Source organism: Zootoca vivipara, chromosome 6 (assembly GCF_963506605.1).
Source record: "Zootoca vivipara chromosome 6, rZooViv1.1, whole genome shotgun sequence".
Classification (NCBI taxonomy): Eukaryota; Metazoa; Chordata; class Lepidosauria; order Squamata; family Lacertidae; genus Zootoca; species Zootoca vivipara.
Genome location: NC_083281.1, coordinates 56108757 through 56133193, shown reverse-complemented (window position 1 = coordinate 56133193; position 24437 = coordinate 56108757). Strand labels below are relative to the sequence as shown.

The 24437-nt window shown below is 44.7% G+C and overlaps 1 protein-coding gene across 2 annotated transcripts in view; it reads left to right on the top strand.

Annotated features, from left to right (window-relative positions):
• Positions 1 to 3279: 3279 nt before the first annotated feature.
• Positions 3280 to 24437, top strand: part of EDC4 (enhancer of mRNA decapping 4) — a 31740-nt gene continuing 10582 nt past the window's right edge. Inside the window, exons 1-18 of one of the 2 annotated variants that reach the window (XM_035118965.2) lie at positions 3280 to 3442; positions 8667 to 8823; positions 9328 to 9439; positions 10441 to 10540; positions 10939 to 11128; positions 12844 to 12991; positions 13390 to 13494; positions 14899 to 15008; positions 15394 to 15477; positions 16820 to 16915; positions 17302 to 17404; positions 17787 to 17967; positions 18778 to 18847; positions 19459 to 19550; positions 20093 to 20289; positions 20966 to 21054; positions 21859 to 22012; positions 22848 to 23311. In XM_035118965.2, the coding sequence (XP_034974856.2) occupies positions 3367 to 3442; positions 8667 to 8823; positions 9328 to 9439; positions 10441 to 10540; positions 10939 to 11128; positions 12844 to 12991; positions 13390 to 13494; positions 14899 to 15008; positions 15394 to 15477; positions 16820 to 16915; positions 17302 to 17404; positions 17787 to 17967; positions 18778 to 18847; positions 19459 to 19550; positions 20093 to 20289; positions 20966 to 21054; positions 21859 to 22012; positions 22848 to 23311 (2528 nt within the window). In that variant the 5' untranslated portion in view covers positions 3280 to 3366. Of the gene's footprint in view, positions 3443 to 8666; positions 8824 to 9327; positions 9440 to 10440; positions 10541 to 10938; positions 11129 to 12843; positions 12992 to 13389; positions 13495 to 14898; positions 15009 to 15393; positions 15478 to 16819; positions 16916 to 17301; positions 17405 to 17786; positions 17968 to 18774; positions 18848 to 19458; positions 19551 to 20092; positions 20290 to 20965; positions 21055 to 21858; positions 22013 to 22847; positions 23312 to 24437 lie in introns of both variants that reach the window. The other variant, XM_035118964.2, reaches the window with a different exon arrangement.

Here is a 24437-nt window from a genome sequence, read left to right as displayed (position 1 = left end):
ACTGCTCATTCTGAAAATAGTGTTCCTTCATAAAACTGCTAAATGCTACTTTGCTTTGGGGCAATACGTAAAGCAGACCTGTGCAACTACCAAAGCACAGCCCATCAGCCACATGCCATGGCTTGCCACATGCTCCATAAGCGTACTTTTGCAGTTCTAGGCCAGCATCCAAAATAGCAGGGTTTGGATCCAGTCAATATTGCGTCGGGCAAGGTGGGGTTCTCCTTTTTGTGAGGGGTATACAAAAGGCACTGAGAATTCGCCTAGTCATCAGTTGACAGAAACATGTTCCAAAAACTGAAGCAGCTTACATACTGCTTTATAGCAGATGCTTGATGTACATGGAGAGAAAAACACTATTTGTAGAAATGCAGAACTTCCATTGCAGAACAGCACTGGCTTTGCCAATAAATAAGTTGTACTTAATTACGTGATGTAAGACTACCTACCTATACCATATCTACTGTATAATCTTGATTTATTAAGATTGTACCGGCAGCAAACGTTTAAATAAAGGCTCTTTAACAAATACTGTTGCTTTAAGGTTAAGACTGGAAACCAGAAAAAGAGTGAGGTAGTGTTGTGTGCTGTCTTGCTTCATGAGGCAGCATAAGAATAGAGGGCCAGCATAACTCATCTGTGTTTAGATTATTGTGAGGACACCTCTCATCTCTGAAATAATCTTGTGGCCAATTTATCTGTTGTCTAGTGATAAAAGGGAAGGGGCAGCACTTTATGTGAACAAGCCTAGTATTGTCACCATTTGTTTAATAGTGGCACCCCCTCTTCCTTCCAATGTAATTTCCCACCCTGGAGAGGACTTGATGCTCAGCCCCAAGGAGAATAGTTATCCTGACCACTTAGTGAATTCTGAAAGAACAAAATGTGTGATAACATGCCAACTTGTAGAATAGCTTTTCCCAACATAGTGCCCTTCATTTCCCTGGATTGCAACTCCCATCATCGGTGATGCTGGCTGGGGCTGATAAGAGGGAAATAAGCTGGGGAAGGGTAAATTTTCTGTTTTGTTATTGACATGCAGTCTACAGATTAACAGGGAGAATACATGAAATGTGAGGCAAGCATACTTGCCTTTATAGGTTATTAAGGCAAATTTTCATGTTACATACACTGCAGTGCACAATATGGGGATAACTACATCATCCTATGCAATCCTTTGCGGTCCATGTACAGTATGTGTTATAACATCATGTGTTATAAGATTTATTTAAAATATATATCTCTTCAGCCAAAAAGGGTTGCCAAAGTGCCTTACGAATGTAAATCATAAGACAGTCCTTCCCTTCAGGCTTACAATCTAAAATGCATGACATTAAAGGGAAAGGGACTGAGGAGGAAAGAAAAGAACTCTGGCATTATTTCTGGTTGCGAATTGTCTGTTGCGATGATGTTGCAAAGGTTTTGAACCAGAACAAGCCAAAGGTTAGTGGAGGCACAGCCTGAAAGGTATTACCACCTTAGATGTTTGTGGATTTGGGGAACAACAGCAACACTAGTGCATTTCTAGGCTTGGTATCCCAGGAAAGTTTTTCCATTTAGAAATCTAGTGTAATTTTCCTTGTAGAGGAACAAATGAAAGTTGCTCTTCTTGACAGAATAATTTAGTACGTAGATAAGAAGCTTCTAGCATTAACTCTATTCTGATTGGCAGCAATTCTTCCAGGCTGGGATAGAGATAGAGGATTTTCCAGGTTTCACTACCCAAGAGCCTTTTACCTAAGTACGCAAAGGAAAACCCTAAGGCCTAATGCATGCAAAGCAGATGTTCTAGGTCAAACAAGCCTAATATGGAACTTTAAAAAAACAATGTTGGAAAATGTAAGAGAGATGATTTTCAGTGCTTCGTGCAGAACTTGCCTTAATATGTTGGGGGGGGGGGAGTTTAACAGGCTATTGTACATGTTCATGCAAAGCAATAAGGAAATGAGAGGGATGGTGAAACTACAGTACTTCTAATTCCATAAAGTTAAAAATTTTCAAGTAATTTATCAAGAACAGTGGACAAGTAGCTGCTGACAGTATTTCAGTTTCTGTATGCTACAGGCTTTTCTCTATATTAATAGGGTTGGTGTATTTTTAAATTGACAGAGGCTCTGTGTAACAGGCCAAAGTCAACAGACAAAGGCAGTGCTGAAAATGATGATACAGAAGCTATCCCTACAGCTTTGTCTGCTTGACATGCAGGGTGTTTTTTAAGGAACAGAGTGCAGCCTAATATACTTGAAATGACTGAAAATGCCTGCATTTGTATGCAAATAATCTCCCCATCTCAGTATTTTCAACATGCTTCTTTCTCTGATAAGGATTTCGCATAACTGGAAAACTTTTGAATGGCCAAATTATTCTAGACTGGCATGTCTTTTTGTGTGTACGCACGTGCATGCCCCCTACATAAACGGATATGTGTGTGTTTGAGAGGAAGAGAGAGAAAACTAATCAGTGGGGACTAAAAAACCATGAATCGTAAGAAGCGCATCCTACGATATTGCAATGCAATATCCTTTCGTATCTTAGGTGACGCTGCCTCCCAACTTGCTTCCATATGTGGTGTCGTCCATCTTTATTTCATATGGTTCAGGGTTTTTGGAGTCAGCACAACATCAGGTCTACTCCACTCAAATATTAGGCCTACATTTGTTGGGACTTTGTGACCCAAACATAACGACGCCCATTGGGGCGATTACATACATACATACATACATACATACATACATACATACATACATACACCGCTCTGTGGTTTTTAAGGTTAAGCAGTGTATGCCGGTAAATTCTGCTAAAAAATAATTTGGCAGCACCACCTACCGTACTACTTGGAAGTGATGCTGTGTGTTCATTTGGGGCTTAACGTCCAGGATTTGTATGTCTGCAGCTCAAGCTGTAGCCTCTCCTGCAGAGAACTGTCCCGCCTTTCTGTATCTTTATTTTTTAGGGCCCAAAATGAACCCCAGACTAATTTTAATTATTATGTTTATTAAAATTCTATACTGCCCTTCATCCGAGGATCACAGGGCTGTTTACAATATAAAAATACAAACATACATAATAAATGAACATATACAAACAATACCCCCCACCTACCCACAGTTTAAAAGGCCACAGGTTGTACGTGCGAGGGGGAGCCCTCTTCCTAGCCCTCGTTCTCCTTTCTGCTTCCTTCGTACAGTATCTGTATTCTCTGCTGAGAGAGGCGGAACCCGGACGTCTGGATACCATTTGCCTGGGGGGAAGGAAAGCAATGAACGGACCGGAAGCGGAAGTGGGGGCGGAGAAGCGGGGTTTGGCCTGCCCGGGCGGTGGAAGCCGCGTTAGCTGTGGTACTGCTGGCGGACTTGGCGGGGCCCAATGGCCTCCGCTAGCATCGATATCGAGGACGCGACTCAGCATCTCCGAGACATCCTCAAGCTGGATCGGCCGAGCGGTGAGGCTCTCGGGCTGGGACCCTAAAAAGAAGGCGGGGTTTTTTCCTTGGAAGCAGCTCCTTTGGGGAGTGAGTGGCCGAAATGAGGCTCGTGGTCTCGGGCGGCGGTGCTCCCCTTTTCTCAGCCCATCCCGTGTGAGCGGGAAGGCGCCAACGGCGCTGGCAGGAGAGTGGGAGGCGACGGGCGGGAGAAGAGCCCAGGGGGTCGCGATCCTAGACACGCTTATTTGGGAGTAAACCCAATGGAGCATGATGGGATTTGTTGTCTGGTTGTGCCGGGTTACGGTATAGGGTTGCAATCCTGCGTCTACTTGTTTGGAAGTGAGCCTCCGTGAGCACAGTGGAGACCTACTTCTGAGTAACTAGAAGGCAAGGATGGGGCTTCCCGTTTGGGGCCAAAAAGTCCCATCTGACTAAAAAGGTCCTCTACAACTGTGGCTCCTGCATCAGTACTTTCTGCTCTTTTTGGTGGAGTGTGATGCTCAGCTTTCTTTCAAACGTGGCTGCCTCTTTCTACCCCACCCCCTTCATGTTCTGCTTCTGCCCCGCCCCCTTCTTTAATGTAGCAGGCCTTTGGTTTGACTTTGACTACTTGTTTTTTAAAAGGCCATTTTCCCCTGCAGCTTTTTAAGCCTGCAGCCCAGAGTTTGGTGTCATATATCTGCAGATGCTTGTGAAGGCACTCTAGGCAAGGTGTGGTTGGCCAGGCTGCTCAAGCTGGCACTGAGAATGAACAACTCGTGATTCAGTACTGTTATTCTATGGTTCTTTTAACAAGTACTGGATGACTTGACCTTTCCTTAATGTACGTTCTTTGGTTTCTTTGTTTTTGTAGTCATATTCCAGTTGTAATTATCTGTATTAGTAGCTGCTTTTGTTGCATTTCTCAAGCTGGAAGGAGGACTGAGCAATAGTGTTGTCAGATCTAAACCCTATTTTACGACTTGGTAGGGTCTTGTAGGACCAGAAAAAATGATGGCCTTATATGACTTACCAAATCAGGAGTTAGCGACTCCTGCTGTAGATCATAACATTTTTGTATACAGAACATATATCTGGTGTGCCTGGTCTCCCACTCCTATGTCTTATTTTTTTTTCTACCCAGCCGCATTCAGAATTTTTTTGGAGGGGGCACAGTTAGTTGTGGTACTCCACAAGTTGTGGTACTCAACAACTACATGAAGGTGCTGGGAAATATTATCAGAGCTTTGGAGTTGGATATCATTAACAGGAAGGTGACACCCAGGTTTCTAGTTCATTACATAAGTGTCCAGCAATGGCTGCCTCAGATCTGAACAGTGTGAGGAAGCCACAGGCCTCACATGATATAAACAAAACACTTGAGATTGAATCCAGACAAGACAAAGATGAAGGTAGGGGTAAGACTGTGGCTCATGCAAGAGTCATGCCTGAGCAGGTTCCTTACCTATCCAGAGGGAGGTCTGGGCAGTGCTCCAGGATTTATCCAGCGCTGGACATGACAAGGCAGCCAAATCAAATAGTGCCCTTGCTGAGACACTATCTCCCCACCAATAAGTGGTCTTCCTGGTTAGTATTGTGGTAAGAATGATGTGGGGATGGAGTGATGGACAAAGTTGAGTGAGTAGCTTTCTAGTTTTGGAATCTTCATAAATTTGGAAATATCTGCAGTGCAGAGTATGGGAGAGGTTTGTCTTTAAAGGGATAGTTTGGAATGCACCTGTTGCTTTAGTAAACTGTGTCTAATTAGTATGCTGTGCTGTACTTTATTTGAGGAGGAAATCACAACATTTCTGCTTTGGAAACTGTTAGCCTCATAAGTCATGAACAAGAACATTGGTATATGGGGCCAATGTTGTCTTTCTCCATTGGTGTAAAAACAGCTGAATGGCTAGTATGAATATGATATACCTCTCTGCACATATTATAATACTAATACAGTATATGTAGGTGCAGGATGCATCCTAGATTTTTATCTGAACTTCTGATGTGCCAGCCAGATCCCTCCCTTTTTGTCCTTCATGAGATACGGTTTCCATGGTGCTTGCAGCAGTAACCATTCCATGTGAGCAGCGTACTGTGCATGTTGACATTTCCTGCCATAACCTCACCCAGCTCTGTTAGGCTAGAATGGTGGTGTTTAGTTCCTACTGTGCTGCATGTATATCCAGCTTTTAAGCAAAGGCTCTGGTGAATACTTTTTACAGCAATCGTTTAATTATTTGTAGGAAGGACTTACTATATTCAGATCACTGACATATCCCAGGGCAGAGTGTGGATTGATTGCAGAAGGACTTGGGGTGGAGGGCAATGATATGGATATTAATTAACTCAATTTGCGGTGGGCAATTTCTTTATTCTAGTGGAAAATAGGAAATGCCTTTGCTACTATTACTTTCCTTTCCTTGAACTTGCTCTGGATTTTGATTCCTCCAGTAGGCGTTATCTTTGTTATTCAGCTGTCCCTGTAACCACAAGAAACCATGTGAAACTAAGGGAAATGAAAGTAAAAGTTGATTCTTAGTATTCTGTGTGATTCACTGATCAGCATAGGAATATATAGACATCGTTAACTGCTTTATACCAAGCCAGAGCATTGATGCATCTCACTCAGTTTTGAGTCTACCCAAATTGGCAACTGCTTTCCAGTCAGACTTCAGGCAGGATCCTCAATTGAGAATCTTTCCCAGCCCTACCTGAAGATGCAGGGAATTGAACCTGGGACCATTTGCATGCGAAGCATGTGCTCTGCCCCTGAGCTTATGACCATAGGCACGTACATTTTCATACAAGGCTGGGTCCCCATTTTCATGGAGGGTCCTGTGTTCTGGTTGGGTGGAACTTACATCGTATGTGAGGCAGGGAGCTGACAATGGCCAGCTCTGCCTTTCCTCAACATGCCTTCTGTGTCTCCTCAGGCAATCAGATTATGGCTTGGCAAGGGGGGGGGCTTAGTCTGAGGGGGGCAGAGAGGGAACTTTCCCCCTGTGGTCCATTCACTGTCTGTACAGACAGATTGGGTGTTCTGCCTACATGCCACCTACCCACCTTTACTCTTCTCACGGTGTTACTTCATGGCATTGAGCCATGCTGCACTCCAATATGAAACTAGCATTAGCCATCAGTTAACAGGACTGGGTAGGAATTTTACCCAGGATTGTCAGCTGACTTCTCTGGCCCTGGGTTTTTGGATTCTCTGCAACAATCCCCTGGCTCAAGATGGCTGAAGCTATTGGTTTTGACCTTCTAACATCTACCCAGCAGGATTGCTGAGCCCCAAACCTCTGACAGCACATGAAACAGTAGAAATAGGTCCTGTGCCCATATGTCCTGTCTTGCTACTGGTAAACCTGCCTAGAAAAGTTGTTCTTTGTTTTTTCTCTAATTCCAGGGCCTGTTTGTTTCTAACTCCCTGCCCAGGTCTATTCTAGCCTCCAGGAACAAACAGAAGTCAACATCTGGAATGGCAGTTATCCAGAGATTTTTAAGTGTCCTAGCAAAATCATATAGCCCAATCAAAAGTTTGGGGACAACCTTTCCCCACATAATCCTCCCCAGTTGAAGCCTAGTCATCAAGTGGTGTTGCTGGCTCCATGCTTACGGCTCATTAGGATAGGCACAGCTAGAAGGAGAGCCTTCTCAGTTATGACTTCCAAACTTGGAAACCAAAAAGGGAAGCAGGCCACATTTTTCATTTTCCCTACCCACCCTTCCATTCTGCTCTATTCTCATAGTATGGAGGCTTCTCACTGAACTGAAGTGGTTAGGAACTACCTCTCCATTGAGCTTTCATAGTGATTCTAAAACTTTTTTAATCCAGCCTTTGGCTGATTTGTGTGTAGTTGTGTCATCATCCATCATACTTTTATTGATTAATAATAATAATAATAATAATAATAATAATAATAATTCTATACTACCCTTCATCCAAGGATCACAGCGTGATTTACAATATAAAATTACAAAAATACGTAGTATACTAACAATACCAAAAACAAACAAACCCCAACACACAGTTTAAAAGGCAATAGTTTGTTTAATTAGCCAAAGGCATGGGAGAAGAGGGATATATTTTTGCCTGGTGCCTAAGATATATAACACAGGCTCTAGGCAAGTCTTCTTGGAGAGAGCATTCCACCAACAGGGAGCCACTGCAGAAAAATCCCATTCCTGTGTTGCCACACTCTGGACCATGGGTAGGCAAACTAAGATCCGGGGGCTGGATTCGGCTCAGTCGCCTTCTAAATCTGGCCAGCGGATAGTCAGGGAATCAGCGTGTTTTTATATGAGTAGAATGTGTCCTTTTATTTAAAATGCATCTCTGGGTTATTTGTGGGGCCTGCCTGATGTTTTTACATGAGTAGAATGTGTGCTTTTATTTAAAATGCATTTCTGGGTTATTTGTGGGGCATAGGAATTAGTTCATTTTTTAAAAAAATATACAGTGGTACCTCTACTTACGAATAACTCTACTAATGAATGTTTCTACTTACGAACAGAGCTCCAAATTTTTAGATAGGGTTGCTTCGACTTACGAAGTTTTTTCTCCCAATGCATTCCTATGGGATTCGACTTACAATTTTTTTCGACTTACGAATGTGCGTTCGGAACGCATTAAATTTGTAAGTAGAGGTACCACTGTATAGTCCGGCCCCCTACAAGGTCTGAGGGATAGTGGACTGCCCCCCTGCTGAAAAATTTGCCGACCCCTGCTCTGGACCTTTCACGAAGGAGACACACAAAGAAAGGCCTCAGATGATGATTGCAGATGATGATTGTCAGCTGATATGGGGAGAGGCAGTCCTTTAGGTATTGCATCCTAAGCTGTTTAAAGCTTTATAGGTCAAAACCAGCACTTTAATTGGGCCCAGAAACTAATCAGCAGCCAGTGCAGTCAGGCCAGGATTGGCGTTATATGCTCAAGCCATCTTTCCTTGAGCAAAACACTTACCCTTTTATCGTAGAGGAGAACCACCGATTCAGGTTTTCTGTCCTTGGACAGAATGTTTTTCATATCTTCTCTAGAACATTACTATCTTGATGGGTTCCTTGTTTCCTGTTTCAGTAGAAAGAGAGAGAGAGTTTGGCATTTCTTTTGAATGAAACAACTCTCCCATGTTACGTTCTTTTCATCTGGGACAGGGGACCATCAAAGGGGGACTGTATGGTTCAGAAACTTTCATGACCCTTTAAATGGCTGCGTAAATGTGAACATTCGCTCTGTTCCCCCCTCCCCCCCATTTAGGTTCAGTCAACGAAAACCAGAGATCATCCACTTCATACAATGGAGACCTGAATGGTTTGCTGGTGCCAGATCCCATAGCATCTGGAGATGGCGCTTCCTTGACGAAGCCAGTAGCCCAAGCAGTTCCTCTGGGAGCACTTCAGGAGAAGCAAGTCATGTAGGTATCTTGGTGAGAGAAAGTGGAGAGTTTGTCATGGGTCTGCTGAAAAATCTCAGCTCGGTAATTGTTCCTACAAAGACTGGGCTTCCAGCTTTCTTGATTACTGTTTTAAAGTTGTGTATCATTGTTTGTAGCTTCTGTTCCAGAGAGTCTTAAATTTAAGATAGTGTGTTGTCTCCACAGTTGAGGGACTACATTCATACACAGCTTAATGGGATACATTTTGTACAGTAATGGAGGCTTCATTGACAGTGACTGGGATTGAGGCTTGCAACTTGTGGTTTGCATTGTTTGCTGTCTTGTGTTGCTTCATTTGCCCATGAAAGACCATTTGTAGCAGGAAAGACAAGTGGTAAAATTGCTGCTTCATTGTAACAGGCATGTTTGTTTAATTGGGGGCCTTCAGTAGGCATATCCCTAGCTTTTTCCCAGCTCTCCATAACAAAAGCTGTTTGTCCTTAAGGTTTGTTGTTTTGACTTCTTCTTCTCCTTTTCTTTTAGCTGCCTCTCTGGAGATGATAGCTCTACCTGTATGGTGATAACTGCTAAAGATGTTGAGATAGTAGCCAGCAGTGACTCTAGCATCACCAGTAAAGCTAGAGGGAGCAACAAGGTAAAGGGGGAAAGATTCACCTGGACAATGTACAAAACCAGTTGGGACCCACTTGCCATCTGTTCAAGTGTGTAAAGCAGGGATGGGGAACCTGAGATCTTCCAGATGTCATGGGACTACAACTCTCACCATCTCTTACCATTGGCCACGCTGAATGGGGCTGATGGGAGATGGAGTCCAATATCTGGAGATCTCTGGTTCCTCATCCCTGATTTAAGGAGTCAGTGCCTGGATTGCTGGTAAATGAGGCTGAAGAGGGTAATAAATTGGAGGGGTGGATTGAGTATTGTGGTACTTCTCTTAGACTTTTTTTTTAAAGCAGGCATTCATGCCTCAGCCTTGGAATAGCCTGTTTTCTGTGCATATTAGCACCCCTCTAATGTTCACTGGTGATAGGCCTGGGGAAACCTAAGTGCCATGGGGAGCCTTTGTTCACAAGAAAATGGTTGTGTGTGGTTGGAGATTGAGGCACTAGCTTCAAACTTCTGTCTTGGGCTGGTTCAGATGTAGCCTTTAACCACTTGATGATATATGAAAAAGTCCTTAAGAATTCCCACATCCCTGAGTTGCTTTCCTATCACCTTCCTTTCATATGCCATGATTCCCTCCCTGCCTTCTCCTGGTTTATGACAAACTGTAGCTTGCAATTTCATCCGAAACTGTTTCTACAAACCAGAGAGGGCAGTGGGAATTGTGGTACCTGGGAAGAAGTATTGCAGTGTAAGAGCCCAAAGGTCCCTAAAGACTCATTCACATAGTGCCACAGTGGTAAAGCACATACCTTCCACACAGTAGGTCTCCAGTTCAGTCCCCAGCATCTCCTGAAGAAGGAAACAGGATTGGTGACTCCTGAACTAGGTGTTGGCTGTTTCCTCTCTCCTCAGCATATATAGATGATATTATAGTTTTATGTTCAGCAGTGGATGCTTGTCCCTATTTTGGCAAATGTTGACTTTAATTCCACACTTCAGCTGCTCTTTGTTTTCCTTTTTGTCATCCAGGTAAAAATCCAGCCAGTGGCCAGGTATGACTGGGAGCAGAAATATTACTATGGTAACCTGATTGCTGTGTCAAATGCCTACCTGGCATATGCCATTAGAGGTGAGGCATCTCTCCATCAACTTGGTTCTTTTGGCTAGGCTATTTTTGCATTTAGGTTTCTTGTACAGTCATACCTCTGGTTACGATTTCTGCGGGTTGCATATTTTCAGCTTAAGAACGCGGCGGACCCAGACGTGTTTACTTCTGGGTGCTGCCACGCACACATGCACAGAGGCGCTCTATCGGCGCTTCACGCATGTGCAGAAGCGCCGCTCCGGATACGTACTTTTCAGGGTGAGAACGGCACCCCAGAACAGATCAAGTACGTATCTAGAGGTACCACTGTAGTGGCCTTGTGTTGGGCTGAGGTCCCCTTGCTTTCCCCCCAGCTGTAGAGAGTGCACTGGCATTGCCTCAGCCACCTTAACTGTCATTTTCTTGTTGCTGTTCTTTGACAGGTGCCAGCAATGGCTCTGCAATGGTTCGGGTCCTGAGCGTTAGCACGGCGGAGCGAACCCTGCTGAAGGGCTTCACAGGTGGAGTAGCAGACCTGGCTTTTGCTCACCTCAACTCCAACCAGCTCGCTTGCCTGGATGAAGTTGGCAACCTCTTTGTCTGGCGCCTGGCCATGGAGAATGGAAAAATCCAGTATCTTATCTCTCAGTACTGTTCTTTGTAGGAGATAGCTGCAGTGTTGTTAGATACAGCGGCAACTTTGTAACTACAAGAAGAACCACAAGATAGGAAGCGGGCACTGTTTATTTCTATACCTTAGGCCAGGAACCTGTGACCTTCCCATATATTGTCATTCTTAGGCACTGACCTGGGGCTGATGGGTGTTGGTGACTGAGAAAATCTGGAAGGCCAAAGTTTCCCCATCCCTGCCTTAAAGAGATCTACTAGTATTTATGTACTAGTATTTATTTCTGCCAGCCAGCATCCAAGCATTATACATATTTTCTTCTTGCAAGTTATCCACTCAGGAAACAAGACTCTGAATCCTTGTATTGTGACTCAAAGGTCTCCTTCAGCCATAACAATTGTGGCTTAATAAACTATGGCTCATTAAGATGAGAACAGGCATCAAGCTCTCACACGTGTATCTCACATGTGTTTATTGTATTTTTAACATTTTGTTGGAAGCTGTCCAGAGTCGCTGGGGAAACCCAGCCAGATGGGCGGGGTATAAATAATAAATTATTATTGTTGTTGTTGTGCTTAAACCACAGTTACCTGTTACATCCAAACCGGGAAGCTGTGGTTTAATCCTAGTTTACTACCTAGCACAGGGTGACCCAACTTTTCATACCAAGTGGGCCGCAAAGTACTTCAAAATGGATCCTGCGGGCCACACACTGCACTGTTGCATAGTGGGTGGAGTGAGACCAAAATCTGACACACCCGCCCCCCACTCAGCCCTCACACACCTTCCCAAAGCCAAGGCTCTGGCTGGGTCCTAGAACCCCCCCACCTCCTTCCCAAAGTTGGGAAAGCACTAACTAAGCTTTGAGAACGAGACTGGGGCAGTCTAGGACCCTTTCGGAGCCCTCACACCTCCTTCCCAAAGCCCAGAGCCTTGCTTAACTGGCTTTGGGAAGGCAGCTGGGGGCGGGGGAGTCAAATGGTGGCATAAAAGGCCTGGGGGCCACGCCTTAGACCACCCCGAACCAGCAAATAGTTTTGTGTGGTGTTTAATAAGCCATGATTAAAACTCAGTTTCATAGTTTGTATATAGGGGGAAATAATGTACCCTTGTTAACAAGATACAGCTTGTATCCCTGCAATCTGGGTTTTGCCAACATGCTAAAAGTGTCGATACCCAGGGTCTGTCTGTCAGCATTACACTATTGGTAACCTGGGAGAGAAGTATATGCAACAGAAGGAAGTTACCAGATGTTTCCTAAACTGTGGTTGCCATTTTTAGATCTAGATAGATTGATAGCTGGACAGGCAGGCAGATGGACAGGCCGGCCGGCTGATGGGTGCTCTCTTCTTTTTGCCGACATCCAGGCTAGGATGTGGAGGTAAAAGTTTTGATGCATCATTTAATGTTCATGGGACTTGTTGAAAGTTGGACAATAGTGATGAGCACAGACTGGGCTATTTTTTCATTTATGTTGAAAATCAAATTCTTGTGAAATGGAAAGTTCTTTTAGGGCAGCTGAAGCTTACAGGGTGAATTGCAGGGTTACCGTGCCTACTTCTGTAAACCTTCTTGGAGAACTTGGTCCAACTTGCTCTTTGCTGCAGGCAAGTGACAGCAAGTTCTTTGCGTTTGTTTCTACTGCATCTGGGATAAATCACAAAGCAGTTGATACTACAAAGGAAAGTGATTTGTAGCTGTTCCTTAACTTGGTGATCAGAGAGGAGATCCTGGTAAACATCAAGCGACCTGATGGGACTCCTCTGAACAGCTCCCGGAGGATCATATGGTGTCCCTTCATCCCAGATGAGAACGAGGAGAGCTGTGAGGAAGGCAGTCAGACCCTGGCACTCCTACACGAGGATAGGGTAAGCAGCTTTGATGTTTTTTCTTTCGTAATGTGGTTGTTCGTATTGAGATACTAATAAGTTGTAGATAAGGAATTAGACAGATGTGCCCCATGGTTAGGTCAATTTTCCAGGTTCTTGTACATCCATGCACAAAGCACCTCACAGCATGTAAACTGATATAAGTTTATCAAGTCAGCCTCTGCTTTTATTTAAGTAAGTCTGGCAAGTGTGGTTGTGTTCTGCTATTTCTGGGAGTGGTACTTGTGAGGAATAAGCACAGGAGATGGTGCAGAGTTCATGGGAGGATGGTGAATGCAGAGCGAGGTGGTAACTGGAATGGCAGGTGACTTTATGTTCACTCCTGGCAGAGCTTCAGTATGCAGTTTGTGTGCTTCCTTCTTCTCTTCGTTTTGCAGGCAGAGGTTTGGGACCTTGATATAATCCGAGCCAATCATAATTCATGGCCAGTGGAAGTGACCAGCATCAAAGAGGGCTTTATTGTGGTAAAAGGTCACAGCACGGTAAGAGTTCTGCTGCTGTCATTGGTGTCTGTCTCCCGTTACAGAGCTGAGCCATCTGTTACATATGTTTAATTCCTTAATCCAACAGTTTTCAGTATTCTGAAGAGGCCTGTAGCTTCATCCACTTGGTTTATGGGATCAATGGCAAAAGGGTCTGAGTGTGTGAGCTATTAGACCAGAAGTAGAGAACCTTTGGCTCTGCAGATTTTGCTGAACTACTACTCCTATCATCCTTGATCATAGGCATGTTTGCTAGGGCTCATGGGAGTTGTAGTTCAGAAATGTCTGGAGGACCAAAAGTTCCCCACACTTTTATTAGACTGTTGCTGAGTTCCTGCTTTTCCCATATGGCAAAGAACAGGCCTTTATGACTGGACAAGTAAAAAATGGCATCTTCACCTTCCCATTGTGTGGTTTTGTGACAGTATTTCCCTCCCCCTCGAAGCACTCCTGTTAAGGTTCGGGGGGACTGGACTTCCAGCCTCTGCTTTGTATGGCACAGCTTTATGTCTTGGTTTAACAGCACTGGGGACAAAAGAAGCCTCTTTAAAATGGGAAGTGAGGTGAGAGGGCACAACGTGATGTTTGAGAGCATGACTGGGTAAGAGTCCTGCTGTGGGTGGAAAGGTGCTTGACACTTCACTGATCCAAAGATGCATGAGGTAGTGGGAGAAGTTAAAATGACCAGAGTCAGAGGGAGGCAGTGCATTGATGGCAGCTGAGCACAAGGTGGTGATGGAGGATGCCACCTGGAGAATACAGAATGAAAAAGTACTGTGACATATATTCCGCCCCCCCCAAATGTCTTATTTTTTTATCAGTTTAACATACTGAACACCTGGGAAACCGAATGTACTTTGGCTCAAATTGGCAATATGTGCTGCAGCTGATATAAAAGTTGATAGGCATTCACTGTATAAAAAGAAAGGTTATTAATATGATTCACATGTATATCACAACCATGTTGGTTTTTTTCACATGTAACACTAACTCGTAACTTATTTTAACCTTTTGTTGAACAAACCAGGATGACAGATGAGCAAAGTGACCACAGCTTATTTCATCTTACATTGGTTGCATTTTCTAAACACTTGTGCATCTGTAGCTGGGTCATGGTCTGGGGTGGGGTACCAAAACAAACCAGGATTAAGTTCAGATGTAATAAGAAGCCATGGTTATTGCAAGCTACGATTCATATGCCAGTTTTAAACCATGATTACATATTCTGGTTTCTTGGCCACAAACAAACCACAGCTGACAAGGTTGGGGTCGGGCATACAAGTAAGCACATTTAAGCTAAATAAACCACAGTTTAGCATTGGGTGCAAACCAGGTCGTTGCTTTGTATTTCATTGAAGTTGTATTGCTGAGTGAAAACTGATTTTTTCCCCTGTCCCTATCTAGCGTCTGAGTGAGGGAGCCCTTTCCCCAGATGGAACTGTCTTGGCCACCGCAAGCCATGATGGCTTTGTCAAATTCTGGCAGATTTACATAGAAGGGCAGGATGAACCAAGGTAACTTCAGAAGCTCAGCGAGCACGGGGTGTCTCTTGATTTGGTGTGCCTCAAGCCTACTTACATGCCCAGTCCCTTGCTCCAAACATACTCTCAATTTGGCATGACTTTGTTGATCTACAACAATATTCCTGGTGCTCTCCAGATATTTTGGGTTACAACTTACACCATCCTCTCTCCCATGCTGATCGGGGCTGATGAAATTGTAGTCCAAAGCATCTGACCTCCAAGCTTTATTAAAGTTACTGCGCTCTATTGTCTGACTTTCCACTTGTAAATAATGTTTGGTTTCTTGAGAGCAAGTTGCTGACTAAAGGAGCCATTTCACACCTGCAGTTATGAAGGAGCGGGTTCTCAGTCATTATTTCTTTGATTTCCTACCTAGGTGCCTGCATGAATGGAAGCCTCATGATGGTAGACCTCTCTCCTGCTTGCTGTTCTGTGACAACCATAAAAAACAAGATCCAGAGTAAGACACAATTCTGTTTTTGTTTTTTGTTTTGCTAAGGATGTCCCATTTCCGGTGGGAAGCAGGATTGTATGGAAAAATAAATACATTTCCTCTGTATTTACAACTTTCTAGTATAGTTCCTCTATTCCTCCAGGTGTAAGTGCTGGCAAGGAGGAGCCTTTATGTCTGTAATTTTAACTTAAAGATTATTTCTGAAGCATTGTGGGATGCAACATAGGCATGCCTTGTGGTGTTCCCCTCATTACTTGAATACTTGTGGCTGGAGTGTCTATGAGCCTGACGTGAACTGCGCACCTAGTTTCTGGCTTCAAATTTGGCGTCAGTTCTGGCTGCCTGTTGATCCATAAGCTATATTAAGGTTCCTGAGTTCTGTACCTTTTTAAGATTGTGTAAATTATTGGGAACAAGTTACTGGAAAATGAACTTCCCTGTGTTTGCAATAAGAGTATAGTGGCATAATATGACGGTGTGACCTAGCACTGCTGGTGCGCCAGAAAATGTTGATATACATACCCACCTGCCCCTCATTCCCAAGTACAGCATGGAATGAGGGGCAGATGCTGAGTGCCAGTTCTACCCATGTGCCCAGCAGAAAGAACAACCCCTCTTTCCTCTTCCTTCCCCCTCCTTGCAATAAGTTAAAAGATGGGAGCAGACCCACAGGAGAATGGGTGAAGGCTCCCAGCAGCTGATGGTATGCTTCTGGATTCCCTATGCACACATGAGTACAATTCACATGTCCTGTAGGTCCAGTCTCTGTACCACAATCTTGTAATGCTTTGGTTTGAACAAAGAGAACCAGCCAGTTAAGAGAACCTGGTATCTAGTTGTTTTTGAGGAGAGGCATCAACTTGTATGAGAGAAAATCTGCCACTTAAGAATTTTCAGAGGCTTGCTGTTCAGACTTTCACCCCTCTACACAATTGGAGAAGGAAAGTAGGGGTGGGCTCATTGGCCCCACCACCTCCATTATGTTCCATTATATCTTGACTTCTATGGGTTTTGGCTGAGGTCTTGCAGTGGGGAGCCTTTTCTACTTCTATAGGCGCCCCACATGATTTAGGTGCCTGTGTGTTGAGAGCTCTGTATGGCGCAGGAAGCCTACACAGATAGAGGAGGCGTCCCATGGCAAAAGTTGAGCCTGAATGTGTGGAGGACTTGGAGAGATAGCCTGTTGGGAACGTGCAGAGCATAGCCAACATCTCCCCACATCCCGACTCCCCACTCACGTGGCTGGAATAGTGTGAAGGCAAACAAATTAATAAAGCTATGGAGTAAGCAAAATGGCCTTTTTCTAGTCATCACTCGTTCCTTCTCATCCATCCTTTCATTTCTGCAGAGTTCCCTTCTGGAGGTTTCTCATCACAGGAGCAGAACAGAATCGAGAGCTGAAGATGTGGTGCACTGTATCATGGACCTGCCTGCAGACTGTCCGGTAAGTATTGCTCTAGTCATCAGCTGTGCATGGTAGGAGCCCATAATGAATGTTTGTGTGTGGAAGGATAACAGAGAAGGGCAACTAACAGTCTTTGTCCCCCTGCCAATGATTTAGCTCTGTGTTAGGGCATTTGTCTTGCATGCAGAAGTTCCCAGATTCACTCCCTGGTGTTTCTAGGTAGGATTGGGGAATGCTTCTTGTTGAAATTCTGGAGAATCGGAGTAGACCATGCTAAACTAGATGGACCAATGGTTTGATTCTGTATAAGGTGGCTCTCTATGTACCTTAAAAGGCTGGTTTCAGCAATGCACACAACATGTCACTAAAGAGAAAGATTATTAGTAGACATCTGAGTGAAACTGATTTCACTGTGTCATTTTCAGATTTTCTCCGGATATATTCAGCTCCATGAGTGTCCTTCCTAGTTTGAAGGCCTGCCTGGATCTCTCAGCTGAATACCTGATTTTGAGTGATGTGCAGAGAAAGGTAGGCAAGTTCTGTTGAGAGGTTGGGTGCAAGAGGAAAAGGCACCTGCAATACTGCTAGGCTAGGGAGTGTGGGGCCTGTTGTAAACATATAAAAGAGATGGTTGGGGCTGGCAGCAGCTGTTTGATTAAGCAAAGCATTCGGTTCCTTTTCCTGGGGGCAAACTTTTAAAAGTTCTCATTTTCAGAAAAGATCTGTGAATCCAGAATTAGTTCAGTACTGCTGACCAACTTTCATGCTGGGTTTGGGGAGAGGCTGTGTGTTTTCTTCTCCCATTGTGCCTAGCCTGTTCCTTGGCCCAAGGTGCAGGTGCGCACGTGTCCTTCCTGGTACAAGAGCTTCTTATTGCTTACAGGGTATCTACCTGGTGCTTTCCTCTTAGGTCTTGTATGTGATGGAACTTGTGCAAAACCAGGAGGGGGGCAAGGCTTATTTCAGCTCCATCTCAGAGTTTCTGCTGACCCATCCAGTCCTGAGTTTTGGCATCCAGGTGGTCAGCCGCTGCCGGCTGAGACACACAGAGGTCCTGCCAGCGGAAGAGGAGACTGATGGCCTTAGTGCAGGTGAGTGATAAAAGATGTGTCTCTTCAAAAGTAAGGAAGAGAAAGATGACTGTCTCTCTGGTGCTAGCTTGATTCCCTAAATGCTGTGCAAGCTTTGCCTCTCTAGTTACACAAAACCATGGTTTACAAAGTTTAACTGGTTTGTCATGGTGTCCAAACCTGTAAACCATGATTGGTCATTGGCCCACAAACTATATTGCCAATATATCAACAGTATAAGACAAAGATGTCAAAACAGAAGCAAACAACAGATGATGTTGTAATGCCCTGGGTGATCAGCACAGGACCAGCCAAAAGGTTTCTGAGCAGATGATGCCTCAGTTTAACTACCCAGTAGTAACAAGCCAGCACATGTGCTGTCAGTTTTTTGCAATAGGCCAAAGCTGAGCATTTAGGGACAGTATCCCAGGGATTCCACAGGAAGTAGGCAAGAAAACACAACAGTATAAATGATGGTTTCATTGTATCTTTGGAGCACACCATGGTTTGTTTTTAAACTGTTGTTAGCACAAACCATGGTTTGGTGGGATACTGGAATTCTGTCATAGTCTTCCTTCTCAAGTGTTGAGTGTAAGAATGGTACATACCCCCTTGGCTCTTTCTGCTTGAGAGGGGAGCAAGGAGGCTTTACCTGCTAAATATGGAAGGAAACATGTTTTTTTAAAAAAATATTTTTAAATGTTTCTGTTTTTACTGATTATTTTAATATTTCTTGTAAACCACTTAGAAGTTTTATTACAACCAAGCATTATATATATTTCGTTATAAAGAAAAATAAAATTTCATCCATTTTCTTCTTCTTCTTAGAAGGTACTCAAGGTACTGGAGCAGTAGAATCAGCAGCAGGGGTGCTGATCAAACTCTTTTGTGTCCACACCAAGTGAGTATTTTGCAGGACAGCTGTTCTCCAGGCTTGCCCTTTAATTTTGTCACAAGACTACTGACTTAATACAGGCTCAGTTTTTGCCAGCCCACAAGATGGGATGGTACCATAGGTAACTAATTGCCTCTCAGCTGCCCTGAAGTGACCTTTCATGCTTGCTGCTCCCAAAGCAGCAGTCCTACGCTTTGTGACCAAAGGGTTAAGTCATAATGCAAGTGGTTCACACACCAAAATAATTCCAGTTATGTACCAAATAAACCCTCATTCTGCACTTGGAATGCAATGCAAATATTAGGTGCAGATAATGCAAACATTTTGTTGTTGGAACAATTGGGATTATGAACATCTCTTTAATGGGGGATGTTGTGGATTGCAGGATCACAAGGCATGCATGTGCAGGGGAGCAGTGGGGACCCAATTGCACCTGTGCATGAAGCTTTAGCAAACAAGCTACAAGTGTCAGATGCAAATGAGAAGTGGCAGTGGAGTGCCCTGCTTTAATGAGATCTCTGTCTGCTACTGGTCTTTTGCACAAAGCAGCGTTGCTTGTTTAGCATGCCTGTCGAGGCCAAGTTTGTAAACCAAAACAATCTATCTGGATGTTGCAGGGCCCTTCAGGATGTGCAGATCAGATTCCAACCTCTCCATAGTCCAGACACAGCTGCTCCAATTCCTCCCCATGGCTCCCATGAAGATTTTGGTGAGTCCTCTGTTCTAAAATATATTTGTGTTTCCTTGTTAATTTGACTATCCCATCTGATACCAAGGTACCCTAATTTGAAAGTTTGCTATCTCTCAAAGCTGACAGTGGAAATTGTGGGACTTCATTTCAGGAAAGGGACCTTAACTCAGTGGTAGAGTACATCAGAAGATGTATTGGCTTGTTTATTACATTTATTTATATATAGGTTTAGTCCCTGGCATTTCCAGTTGCTGCCAGGCAGAGTAGACCATGCTGGGCTATATGAACAAAGAGTCTGATCTGATATAAGGCACCTTTGTCTAGCCTAGGTTTCTCTGCCTGTGGACAAAATGTTGCCTGACCCTGACTTTTGCTGCCAAGTCTCTGGGAATAGCCAGGGACTTTGGTTTGTCTTGCAATCTGTACCCCCACCCCTCCCCAACCTGTGTGTGTTAATATTAATTTAACTGAGTGGCTGGTGGAAGGAGCCTGTGTGGTTTTAAATGTCTGTTTTCCCTCTCTGTACAAGTTGCTTTTAAACTGTCTGGTATGTTTTGAAGCATTCCCAGATCATCTTGCTGACCTGGGCACAGAAGGGCTTGGATCAGAGAAGGGATCCGTGCATGGCTCACAGCCTGACTTGCGCCGCATTTCAGAGCTATCTGTTCCCGTGGATTTCCTCTCCACTTCCAATGACACAAAACCCAAACTCATGACTCCAGATGCATTCATGACTCCCAGTACATCTCTGCAGCAGGTAACCTCCTTAGAGTGTGTTTTAGATGGGAGCAAATTCCTTTGCTGCCTTCAGTTTGGACATTATGACATAAAATACTTGGGATTGCTTATAGCAGGAGTGGAGAACCTGTGGCCCTCCAGATGTTACTTGGAATGATGGGACTTCTAGACTACTGGCTCTGCTGGCCGCGGCTGATGAGAGTTGCCATCCAAAATATCTAGGGAGCATCATGTTGGGGGAAGCTGGATTAGATGGTTCTCAGGACAACAAAGAACAGAGAAGCAATTTCCACTGTTCCTTGTATATATTTTTAAGCCAGCAGTTACTCAAATCTGTTCTACCGTAAGCACTAATTGGAACTATTTGACCCAATTTATATACCACTTTGTATGCCACTTAATTGTAAGTAAAACCTCTGAGCTGTTTACAAAGAATATAAAATATACATTAAAAATGTCAGTAAAAGTCAAAGTTAAAAACAAGCTTTAAAAAAGTCAGAATTGTAAGCAGAAGTAAGGGGAAGTATGGTGCTTCTTATAATGGCAAAATAGTTTTCGGGTGGTGCAGAGTTAATTTACTCCATATAGTAGTAGTAGTACAAGAGGAGTGTTTACCAGCAGGCAATACTGTGTATGTATTCAATTAAAATGCTTGCTGGCAGAGTTTTCTAACACCATTGAGTTTTCTGTGCCAGGTCACGGTGTCACCTGGAAGCAGCATTAGTTCCCTCACAGCTGTCACAACCATGAGCACTTCTTCCGTCAGTGACCCCTCCATTCCCAGGTAAGCCCTAGGCAAGGACTCCTTCCCAGTGCTACCCACTGAGTGCTTTCAAGGGTGAGTAGACTCCCTTCAGAATCAGGCATGAAAATGAAATGGCTCACAGGGATATCTCAGGGAGCTTTTTTAAAGGTGGAGCTTCTGGCATCTTCAGAGTTGAAGCTGTCAAATGCGCTATCCCTATTCCCAAGGAGAGGCATCCCCTTTGTTCTTCAGCTCAATTCCCCAGAAAATTTCCTGAGATTTGTAGGTTTTGCTTCATATAATTGGAACAAATAGCAGAGGCTGGTAATGAAGTGACCTTGTAGGCAGATAGTGGAGGATCCTAGACTTGCAGGACAGGGGATGAACCCCTGTTCCTTGGAATGTAGCTGTAGGATTTAGAGGAGCCCAGAGGCCAGTTCAGCATTGTTTACCAGGCAAGAACCACGAGGGGCCATTAGGCTTCAGATTTCTCATGTACTAACAGATAATGAGACAAGTTAAGACTGCAGTCACTGCTCTCCCACTAGCTTCTCACCACAGCTCTGAATTACTTGAGGGAATGGATGACCACCCCTTGTAGGTCCCCTTCTAGCTTTTCAGCATTCATTGTCTCATCTTCTCCCATACAGTGTCCCCCAAGGAAGTCTTCTTTCTGAGAGTGTTGCTTGGGTGACAGTCCCATAGGACAGTAAAGTCAATGACACAGTTCCTTAAGCATGCTGTGGTCAGAACCCTTCTCCCTGGGCTGATTTTTAATTGGGGTTGGCAAGACCACACTCTTTTGTAACCTCTATGGACAAATTTGCCTTTTGCCCGCTGCAGGCCGGCTGAAGAAGTGTCTCTGAGCCCAAAGATGCAGCTGGATAGTAGCCTTACCCTAAGCGGCAGCAGTGGAAGTCTGCAGACAAGCCCTCGGAGTCATTCAGTCCTCCTCCCTGGCCTTCCTGACAAACTGACCCCAAAGGCTCCCATCCCGGTAAGGTGGATTCTCTATGAGCATGCAAGGATCTATCTTTCTCCCTGACTGTGTCATCTTCCACATGGTGTGCATGTGGTATGGGTGCCCAAAGCCACTGGAGCAGGGGGTGGGGAACCAGTCCCCCTCCCCAGATGATACTGGTTACAACTCCCATCAACCATGCTGGCTAGGGCTGATGGGAGTTGGAGTCCAGCCAACATATGGAGGCCCAAAGGTTCCCCATGCCTGCACTAGAGTGCACTGGTCTCGGGTATATTGTCTGATTTCTGCCATACTGAGTTCAACATGTGTTCTTCCCCATAAATAGGAAGAGGGGGTGCCCCAACGTGGTCATTGCATGTAGAAAAATATCTTCGCTTATGTAAGCTGCCCCAAGACATATAGTTGTATCAAGCTGTGTGTTAAAGATATACAGGTATTCCCCATGACCTCTTTTCAGTCCTGAGTTTCCTGTGCCACCTAGAATCATAGAATTGAGGCTTATCTCATGTTTTGAGGATAAAACTGGGGTAATCATATATGCTGCCCTAAGCTTTATAAGGGAAAGGCCTAATAAAAACAGAGTAATAAAATGATCAGTAAATATTGCAAAACTTTTAATCTGTTTCCTCACTATGTACAAATCATCATCATGTTTTTGATTTGCTGTGTTAATTGTACACTGCTCTGGGGGCATCTTCCAAAAAGCAGCCTATATATACCTAAAAATGTAAGAAAGAAAAAATGGGATTAGGAAGGAAGGTTGTCAAGACAATTGGGCATCTAAGTAAATTTCCTAGGTAGTGTGGAGAATGGAAGGGAAAAGGTTAACTTTCTCCCCTCTCTGGTCAAGGTTTCCCCAGGGAATGCCCCTCTTGTGCTAGAGCGGCAGGAAGTGGAGCCTCTGGTGGTGCCCCAGTCTTCGCCTACTCGTGAGCGCTCCCCAGACGTCATTTCCTCTGCCTCTACCGCCATGTCTCAGGACATCCCAGAGATTGCCTCTGAGACTCTGCAGCGCAGCTTTGGAGGGGGCCCCCCTGGGCTCCCTGCAGAGATCCTGGATTCCAACCACCACGCGGACAGTATGGCTTCCGCAGCATCAGCCTTGCACTTGCTCTCCCCGCGGAATCGTCACAGCTCGGAGCACAGCCATCACTCTTTGGACATGGCCCCCAATGAAGTGGACATGCTGACTGCGCCTTCGCTGCTGGAGGCGGCCTTACCTCAGGAAAATGTGGCTTCTGACGCTGGCGTGAGCCAACCGTGGCCAGCTGCCCCTGACATCACCAGGGAGACCAGGAACAGCATGGCAGACAGGTACCTGCTATCTCCTTCTTTTCTTTTGGGGAAGCGCCAATCTTGGCCCTCCAGATGTTTTTGGAGTCCTCTTTCCATCAGCCACAGCCAGCAAAGCCAATGGCTTTGGATGTTGGGAGTTGTAGTCCAGCAAGATAATGTCCAGGATCACAAGTTCTCTACTGCTGATATGGGCCATCACATGTTGTCTTGAACTCCCATCTCCTTTCTACACAGGAAATCAGCAGCTGCCTTATCCCAGGTCAGCCTATTTGTCCATCTGGCCCATTGAGTAGGTAGTGGTGACAGTGGCTCCCCAGGAATGGCAGAGATAGAGAGGCCTATGCCAGCCCTGTCACGTCACGTGATTCTTTTAAAATGGAGATGCCAGGAATTGAACCTGGGGATTTCTGCATGCAAAGCCTGCTCTGCCACTTCCCCTCCACCTATTGCAGTCATGTCTAGTGTTGCATAGTGTTTATTAGATTGTTGAGCTAAGGCTGTAGAGACCCAGGTTCAAATCCCTTCTTGGCCACGAGGCTCACTGGGTGGGCTTGTTATCTTTCTGCTTAACCTAATTCAGAAAGTTGTTGTAGGGCTAAAATGGAGGAGGAGAGTGATGTGCCTTGCCTTGGAGACTATAAATAAAATAAGAGATAATAAGTCTCCATTGACTCAATTGCTGCCTAACCCCAGCTCTACTGTTTGACCCTTTCTTTTAATAGCTATGTTTGGTTTGAGCCCACAGACCAGCCTGAAAGAAAATCATACAGTATTTGCTCTGGGTGTTTCACACAGAAATGAAAGCTTCAGCACTTACTTTGTACCTGAGTGCTCAGCTCCCATCCTTTGCATGGATGAGATCTGAGACTTCAGTACTTGCCAGAGTACCCCACTATACCAACTGTCTCAAGCCCTGAAGCCAGCAGTAGGGGTGCTACTAGTGGTCCTGTCTGTGAGTGCTGCTCATTCTGCAGGGGCCTGGAAGAGGGCCTTATCTGTGGTGGCACCCCAGTTATGGAACTTCCTCCACTCATAAGCCTGGATTGCCACAACGTTAATGGGTTTTGCCAGACCCATTTGCTTATAAGAGCCTTTGGAGCCGACTCTGTTTTCTCCAATTCGGCCCTCTTTCTTGTTCTGTTGT